Raw genomic sequence first — 8,806 nt, forward strand, 5'->3', positions numbered from 1 at the left:
CCCGAGGCCGGGCCGCCCGGATCCGACGGGCGAGAGACCGCGCGGCCGCCTCGCCTGGACAAAGTTCTCCCGGCAGCGTCATCTAGGTGGCTTTGAACCCGCGTTTCTGGACTACGGCCCTAAGTGAAAATCTTAAAATACATGTTGTTCCAGTCCTTACATGGATTGAAGCAAGTCTCTTTACTGAGATGCAGGCATGTGTTCATTTACCAATTGCTATTTGGGAGGGCTGGAGGGCGTGGGATCCAAGCACTTCCTGAACCTCCTCTGGTGGCAGCAGCATGGGGACCAATGGCACTGTGATTTGAGGCAGTCGTGCCCCAGAGGGGTAATGAACAAAAGGTCTGATAAAACTGCTCACTGAAAAACAAACACCCCCCACATTGCTCGATGTGAGAATCATGCCTGTCAATTCGCAGCCGTCATGGGAGGAGACTGCTGGCACACAAATCTATTTTGCTCTACATGCAGTGCAAGTCACTGCAGAGAAACCAACAAAGCCCTAGAACCCTTGGTTCTGGGAACTAGCTCGGTCAGGCGGAGCTCAGCTGACCTGGCCAGCTCTCCTGAGGCGGCCAGCCAGTTCACTGGAACAGGCACCTCACTTCCTAAAGGTGCTATTGTCTCCCCTATAAAGGCAGACAGTAACAGAGGTAGACACTGCAGTGTTTAGCCCAGCCTGCATCCGGTGCTGGGTGTGCCCGACTCCAGTTCTGTAGCTGCCCTTGGAAAAAGGGCCATTCCATTATTTGCCACTGCACACTCTGACCTGTTCTTTTATTTAAACAAAATTCTAAGTTAAAAGGAGGATGAGCCCTACAGGACCAGTGGTGTGAGAAGCGAAACAGGGAGGGTAGAGGGAGAGTGGGTAGGAAAGAGGGAACCGATTACAAGGAACTATATGTGACCTCCTCCCTGGGGGACGGACAACCGAAAAGTGGGTGAAGGGAGACATCAGACAGGGCAAATTATGACAAAAATAACAATTTATAAACTATCAAGAGCTCATGAGGGAGGGGGGAGCGGGGAGGAAGGGGAAAAATGAGGACCTGATACCGGGGGCTTAAGTGGAGAGGAAATGTTTTGAGAATGATGAGGGCAATGAATGTACAAATGTGCTTTATACAATTGATGTGTGTATGGATTGTGATAAGAGTTGTATGAGCCCCTAATAAAATGATTTAAAAAAAAAGAAAGAAAGAAAAAAAAAAGGAGGGTAGGCTAGACGCTATTCGCTCCATTCTACAGGCAAGCATGGAAACATCATTCCCACAATTGGGACGAGGTGGATTTGGATCTTGAGCAGTAAGTAGGCTTCCGTCTTCACATGTCCTTTTTTCCCATGACTCTGTGATACATCATTTTAAAGTAATTTGATTTCACAATGCTTTACAGTTTAACAACTATAACAGATCTATTCTCGGGCAAGTTAACTCTTGAGGCAGGCAACCAAATTACCTCACAATTTGGCCTATTTTAAGGCACTGTTAACCTCTAACTCAATTTTACAAATATGCTTGAGTCACCCAGGAGCCAAAAAGGCCGCAAAGATGAACCTGAAAGGGCCAGAGGGCCCAACAGTCCGGCCTTAACCTTCCCCCGCACTGTGCAGGAAGGGAAAGCTTGTGTTTGGGTGGCCACCAATGAGAAAGCCAAAGCAAGAGCGGCCTCCTGAAGTTACTGCCAAGTGGGTAGGGGACGAGAAGGGCAGCACCAAGGTCTAAAGAAGCCCCCTGCCTATCTAGGTGCTGCAAGACCAAGCTCAACCAAGAAAATGGCTCTTTCTTGATTCGAGTTTTAGAAAACCCCAACCTCAAGCCAGCAGAAACAAGTGGCTGGTCTCAGAATGAGAGGGCCTCGGCCACCTTCCAGTGTGTTAGGGTCAAGCATCTAGCTGGTTAGAGGGAAAAAACAATCTTTCTGGGAGACCAATAAAGGACTTCCTTCTTAAAGTGTCCCCGCCATCCCAACATGCCAGCACCACAGATTCTCCAACAAGGTCTGCGACCTCAAACTAAGAATAGGTTAAAATCCTGGATTCGAGCAAAAGGCTATGTTTGTGCCAGACTAAGATAAGGAAGCCACAAGAACACTCTTGAAGCGCCCCGTTCGAAAGCCCTCAAATGTGCTCATTAAAAAAGTTGGAACAGGATCTCACAGAAGACAAGCACTCAGTTTGAACTTGGAACTGTATTTCAAGTTCTTTCCAAGACCAGGCCCTAAGCACTCCCAGGTCAAGTATGTCCCTGAGCTTGGTCCACTGCTACTGGGAGCTTGGGCAGCCAGATCACGTGCTTGGGTGTTCACCAGCATTAACTCCGACAGAGGATGAGGTCGTGCAGAACTCCCTCCTCCTCAAGGCCAGCTGCCAGTCCTCGCTGAGCTCAGGAGGAGCGGTGGCCAAGCAGAAACCACGGGGATCTGTCCGTGGGCTAGGAGAGGTGCTTGCCACACACCCCACCCATGGTCTCTCCCTGAAGACGCGTGGTGTCCGTTCAGGAACAGGAACTGGAGCCTGCAGCACCGTGCTTTCAGCTATTCCGAGGAAGAAACAAAACGGGCGTCATCGTGACTTCGAGAACGACATCACAATCGATCAATTAAGTCTTCAAACCCCTTAGAGATGAGTTTTTGAGTGGTGGTTAGTTTCCCTGTTTCCTGCCAGATACTCACAGCCACGCAGAACATTTCACGCCCCATCACCTAGCTGGACAGTCACCGGAGCGGAGGCCTGGCACTCCCCGTTCTACGCATCCCCGACTCATCAATACCAGACGCTGACATTCTTCCTACGCACAGCTACGGGCACGAATAACCTGCAGTTCCATCCAAAGCCAGTCTGCAAGCAGTTTCTCCCGCCTCACCTGCGTCTAGTTCAGCTGCCGGATGAGCTGGTTGATGCGTTCTCCACGATAGCCAGGTGAGCCCATCTCCTTGAGGAAGCCCACTCGGTTCTTGGTAGCGTGACGGGCCACGGAGAGACCGAACGGGTGCAGGAACTGCGAGACCACCTGGAAATACTTCCCCGGGAAGGCGATTTCATGAATGAGGTCTTCCAAGCAAATGACACCAAACTTCCCTAGGAGACACCAAGGCAGAGACCTTTATTCGACACCGCACATAACCAGCGCCTCCCACACGCCCAGGCCGGCCGTGGCAGGGCTTCACGTCAGTTCTTCCCACTTCAATCATGGTCCATGAGGGTAAACAGACTGAACAGAGAAAACGAAGAGCGGGCACCCCCCTGGAGCATCAGTCGTCTCCACGCTGGAAAAAAGGCCATGCACAACAAGCTGGTCACTCGGCCAGCAGTCAGAAACAGTGGTTCACTGCCCCAAGACGGCAGCCCACTGTGCCCATTGAACGGGTGCCGCCCTCCAGTCCTGGCAATAATCCCCTCCCAAGTGGAGCTCCTGAAAGGTCTCATTCCTTGCCTTCGACAGGTAATTTTGCCTGGTCCAGCATGCCCACATTTTACTTGTTCAGATATGGTTCTGGATTCCCTGCGCCAGTCATGGCTGAACCAGCTGGAAGCCCTGGTTCTTGAGACCCTGCATCAAAACCACCAAAGACACCCCCCACCCCACCCCACCCCCGTGCCCTCTGTCAACTGGGCCCTGAGCCACAGCACTCACCCAGGTGCTCCTCAATCACCGTGTTGTCGGTCAGCGGGATGGTCTTGTTCTTAACCTTGGCTTGCCCGCGTTTCAGGATGAGTTCCCGGACAGACTTCAGGTTTGGAAAGCTGGGTGAGGCAGAGTGAGGCCCAGCTTTAAGCAGCCCTGGCCGAGGAGAGGAGGCCCCCCAGCCACCCTTCCAGAGTCAGGGGAAAGTAGCAGAGTTGCCCTGGTTATGTAATGAAGAGAAAGGAAAACGCACGGGCATAGACACTCACCAGGCAACGTTAAAAGTCCCGACTTACAGTCGGTCTAGCACTTCATCCAGAGATGACACCCTCTACACTCAAGTACAAGAGCTGGAAACTAAACCTACATCCACTGAGTTTTAAAACCAGAAGCTGCTAACATTTAGGACTGCTTATGCCACAGAAATTGTGCTTCTCTAATTCAAGCACTGACCAAAAGTCTGCTTCAAAACTCCAAGAGTTAATTTCTCCTCTCCCCATGGTTCTCAGCGGGGGCTCACAGCGGACCAAACCATGCAGGCCAGCACTGTGCACACCACATTAGCAGTACATACCACCCCCCTGTGCAGTCTGCCCCACGGTCACCAATGGACTTCTTGGCCATGGTAGCATATTCTTCAAACACCCTCAAGTACAATCTGTGATGTCTACTCACCCCCACGTCACATAGGGCTCCACCATACGCAGCATTTTCAGGGTCACGGGCGTCACTTTGACAAAGACGCCGCTGAAGATCTTCTTCAGACGAAGTCTTGCGATGGTCTTCTTCACCAGAAAACTCACCCCCTTGATCCTGAGGGGCAGAGTCAGGGTGTGCCAGGGAAGTCCATTTCCATCAAATGCCCCCCAATAGCGCGCAGCCCGAGACAAAGACACACATCCCTTCTTCAAGAGGCGCTGACAAAACAGCTGACAAAACAATCGCTTCCTCATGATGTGGGACAATGCCGGGGGGTGGGGTGGCGGGGTGGTGGTGTGTGTGTGTGCTATGGGGAGCAGAGATGGCTCCCGAAAGGGTAGAGTGAGGCTGTGTATGTTAAGGAAGCTGGGAGTTGCTTCTCTGGGCAGTAAAAGGCAGGCAAGATTTTAAGCAGATTTCTCTCTGATGGTCACTGAGGGCGTGGGCAGGGCACATGTGAGTGTGACCATGGAGGCAGACAACCCTGGAACTATAACGCCACAGCCAAAGAGGTTATGGGCAACGGGAGAGCTAAAGCGGCCAGAGCTCATGAAAAGTTAAACACCGCAGGTGGCTTGAAAGACTGGTCAGAGAGCAGGAAGAAGCACAAGAGCTGTATTGCAGGGAGGGCTGAGGGAGAGGCACATGGACGGGCATTGTGTGCCCCCCTGCCACCCCCCCCCACCCCCCCAGCACTGGCTAGACTCCAAGCCCACAGGACGGTTGCCCCTCAGAGGCCTGGACAGCCCCTGTCCAGCACTGACTGGAAAGGCCCTCTCACTTCACTTCGTCTACTTGCTGAAGGTCAGGCTCCCTAACCTTGAAAGCAAAAGCGATGCCGGTTTTGCTCAACTCTGAGCTCCTAGAACAACTTGTCTCTTAGTGGCCCGGGCTCACAGCTTCCTTCATGGCCTTAGAAAGGGGTCTAAGGGTGAACCCAATCTTCCCAGCCCCAGACTGTGCAGACCCCTGCTCCCTACCTTTGGATGCGGACAGCAAAGGCCAGGGAATGTCCATCGGGCACTTCCAAGGCGTGAGGTTTCTCCTCGAGCCGTCTGATGCGGGCCTTGTCCCGCTGCTGTCGCTGGGAATCGATCAGGAACGATTCCAGTCTCTTGAAGCGCAAGTCTTTCCCCTTTCGCTGCTACAGAGAGGACAGAGCAGCATCAGTCTTCCGCCTCCGCGTCTCCGGAGTCTCCACTGAGAGTGCCCATGGGGCTTCAAGAAAGAAAGGGGGCCACGAACTCTGAGAGGGCCCCTCGAAACTCTCCCCTGTACTCCGCAAAAGGGAACAAACACCCTCGGCTTTCACATAAGGAGAAAGCGAGAAACCCAGTAAAGTCCTTGATGAATTCAGTGAGGCATAGCCCCAAACCAGGGTAAGCGCAAATCCCTGCCTCCAAAGTCCTCACTGCACTCTGTAGTCAAAATCAGTTGGCACCCCCCCCCCCAAAAACAGGCTTTCTGCTAGCATTCATTCACTCTCCAATCCCGCCAAACGAACTGAGATGTCCCCACGCTTTCCCCCTCAACAGACTCTTAAATCCGCATTGTCTGAAGGTGTTCTGTAAACATCTGTAAAATGAGGGCATGAACCACACACCGGATGTAATCAAACTGCCGCGGCTGTCAGCCTGACAGAGGCTGGAGAAACCCAAACCCAAACTCCAATGCCTTCTCCTGGTTCCCCACCCACGAGCGCAGTACCTTCCTCTTTTCCAAAAGCGCCTGCTTTGCCTGGGTGGCTTTGAGAGCCTGATAAGCCTTCCTTTTTTTCAGGAGATTTTCTGGCACCAACGGGATCTTTTTCCTTGGCCTGTTAACAGTAAATTTAAGAAGAGGAGTAATCTTTAGAAAACACATTTTCAATGGGTTTTCAAACCGACCCAACATTCTGGGCTGTGGGAGTGACTACCGTCTTCAAATGACTAAGGGCTGAGTCTCCTTGAAACCTGGCCTTTCGGACATCGGTCTTCAGAAGGGACCCCTTATTGCAAAAGAACCCACCCTGCGGTTACCAGCCTCACGCTCGTCAACGGGCCGTTTTACTTCCACAAAACCAAACCTGGGCCGTCTAATCGATTCCCGCTCACAGGGAGCCTATTGGGGAGAGAGCTGGTGCGGAGGGTTCCCAAAGCTGCAGCTCTGTAAGGCCGCGGCCAGCCTCAACCTTCCTGCCGTGGAGGGCTGGGGGGGTTGAACGTCGACTTTTTGGTTGGCAGCTCAGCGTTCTAATGACCCCACCAGGGCGCCCTCGTTTCATAAACGCAAGCAGCGAAATCAGTACAGCCCCACTGGGTTGGAGCGGGTGCAGACCAATCTGCAGGTTGAATTCAGACGTAATACAACGGGGCTGCGTGAACCATCTCTAGCACTTTCCAGCCAGCTGCCTGAAAAGGGAACCCTTCCCTAAGCAACCGGAACTTCCCCCATCAGTCTCCCACTCCTCATTCCCATCCCCTACGATCTTATCTTTCCCTGCACCCCACAAGTATCTTTATTTCTAGCCACCGAGGCATAAAAACTACAGATGACACCGGATCCTAAACGCCCCACTCGAAACTCTTGAGAGCAAACACTTACTCTTCTTCCGCCATCTTTCCACCGGTGAGGCCTCTGCGCATGCGCACTCCGCCCACGTGGAGACGTGCGGCACCGCTTTCCGCTTACGTGACCATAGAGACGTCTGTTCTAGACCGGCCCGGAGGACCCGGAAGACCAGCGCCCCCGGGGAGAGACTGACCGGCCAAGAGGTCTTTCTAGGTCAGATCCCAGCCAAGGACGGCACAGAGCTACCTTCGCTCTCCCTCTTCGCAACCGTATACTTCCCTTTAGGTCGTCGTCAAAATCCAGCCCTTTTAACACTGTAGCCTCACAAGGCGGGGCCGCCCGGCCTACGACTTCCGCGGCAGCTTTGGCGCCGCCTCTCGGTTTCCCACTCAGCTGCGGGACGGCCGGGAGGGGCCCAGGCCGCCTCGGGATAGCCCCCGGAGCGGGCTCCCCGGAGCACGGGCACGCCCGGAGGCCTCTGGGATCGAGTTTAAGTCCATGCGGCTCTGATCCAGGCGTGGGGGGCGGGGAAGGGAAGCGTCCATAGTCTGTCTTTTGACACGAGCCAATGTGATGCTGCTGCTGCTGGACCACAGATTGTACTTTGACTCGCAAAGCTCTTTTCTTTCTCCGGATTTTAAAACATCCCTTTCCCAGGATAGAAGGAGCCATCATGTCTCACTTGCGCGTTCGTCTCTATGGTTCTGACTCGTAGGGACCCTTTCTAGCTTATGTACAGCACTGCCCGGGCCTGTGCCACCCTCGCAACTGTGGAAGCTGGGGTGCCAGTCTGCCTGATGGGGGATCCTCCCCCTTTCCCATTGTCTTCTGCGTTAACCAGCATGCTGTTCTTTTTCAGGGACTTTCCTGAGAACATGGCCAAAGTATGTGAGACAAAACAATCCTTGTTTCTAAGGAGCATGCTGGCTGGACTTCTAGGACAGATTGTTGGTTCTCTGGCAAGCCCATTGGCGCTGTCAACATTTTTGCCACGGCCACCATTCAAATGCGTCACTTCTCCCGCATCTTCCTTATTCCTGCACATGCACAGGCGGGATTGTTGGGGATCTTTTCGACGCTGGCTTATGCGTCCTTAAGGATCCAAGTCTGGTAAGCTTTGGGTTACTAGCTGCCGGGTTGGTGGTTCAAGCCCCACCCCAGCCCCTACACAGGGGATAGAGAAGATGGTCTTTTCTCCGAAAGCCTCAGCAACCCTGTAGAGAACTGTTATGGGTCAGAAACAACGCCAGGCCTGGCTATTCGGGGAGTCCCGGGGTGGTGGAAATGGTTACCGTGCTCTTGGCTGCTCTGGAGATTTGAGTCCACCCAGTGCTGCTTTGAAAGAATGGATTAGTCAGGAGGGAGGGAGGGGAAAAAATGAGCTGATAGCAAGAGCTCAAGTAGAAAAAAGTGTTTTGAGAATGATGATGGCAACATTTGTACAAATGTGCTTGAGACAATGGCTTGCTGGCTGGCTGGATGGATGAATGAGAGCTGTATGAGCCCCCAATAAAATGATTGAAAAAACTTTTTTTAATTAAAAAATAAGAATGGATTGGTAATCTACTGAAAAGAACCAGCCATTGAAATCTTTATTGAGAAGTTCTAATCTGATGTGCATTGGGGGAAGGGGGTGTGGTCACCGTGAGGGGGAGTCGGACATGACAGTAACCGGTAATTCTTTGTTGTAGAAGTCCTCCTGTGTCCTGTTGGATGTTTTTTTTAATTTTTTTTAAACATTTTATTAGGGGCTCATACAACTGTAATCCCAATCCATACACACATGAATTGTTTTTGTTTTTTTTTATTTTTTTTTCACACATCAATTGTGTAAAGCGCATTTGTACATCATTTCTCAAAACATTTTCTCTCCATTTAAACCCCCGACATTAGGTCCTCATTTTTCCCCTCCTTCCCCGCTCCCCCCTCCC

At 52.3% G+C, this 8,806-nt stretch overlaps 1 protein-coding gene across 1 annotated transcript; it reads right to left on the bottom strand.

The window, feature by feature from the left end:
- Nucleotides 1-2,171: 2,171 nt before the first annotated feature.
- On the bottom strand, nt 2,172-7,007 carry RPL7L1 (ribosomal protein L7 like 1). Its single transcript, XM_004710768.2, has 7 exons — nt 6,909-7,007; nt 6,033-6,141; nt 5,306-5,469; nt 4,302-4,439; nt 3,636-3,745; nt 2,865-3,079; nt 2,172-2,535 (listed from the first exon to the last, which is right to left on the bottom strand). Exons 1-6 carry the CDS (start codon nt 6,947-6,949, stop codon nt 2,871-2,873), a joined length of 771 nt encoding a protein of 256 aa, XP_004710825.2. The 5' UTR covers nt 6,950-7,007; the 3' UTR covers nt 2,172-2,535; nt 2,865-2,870.
- Between the last annotated feature and the right edge of the window lie 1,799 nt (nt 7,008-8,806).

The sequence above is a fragment of the Echinops telfairi genome, unplaced genomic scaffold, assembly GCF_000313985.2.
Source record: "Echinops telfairi isolate 266 unplaced genomic scaffold, ASM31398v2 ScPeMD7_3533;HRSCAF=4204_1, whole genome shotgun sequence".
Classification (NCBI taxonomy): Eukaryota; Metazoa; Chordata; class Mammalia; order Afrosoricida; family Tenrecidae; genus Echinops; species Echinops telfairi.

What these genes read in the sequence shown, in the direction of transcription:
- RPL7L1 (XM_004710768.2), bottom strand. Translation starts at nt 6,949, where the DNA reads ATGCGCAGAGGCCTCACCGGTGGAAAGATGGCGGAAGAAGA. An exon ending in CGCTTTTGGAAAAGAGGAAG is followed by an intron (nt 5,470 to 6,032) that starts GTACTGCGCTCG and finishes TCCTCTCTGTAG; the next exon opens with CAGCGAAAGGGGAAAGACTT. An exon ending in GGTGATTGAGGAGCACCTGG is followed by an intron (nt 3,080 to 3,635) that starts GTGAGTGCTGTG and finishes GGTGTCTCCTAG; the next exon opens with GGAAGTTTGGTGTCATTTGC.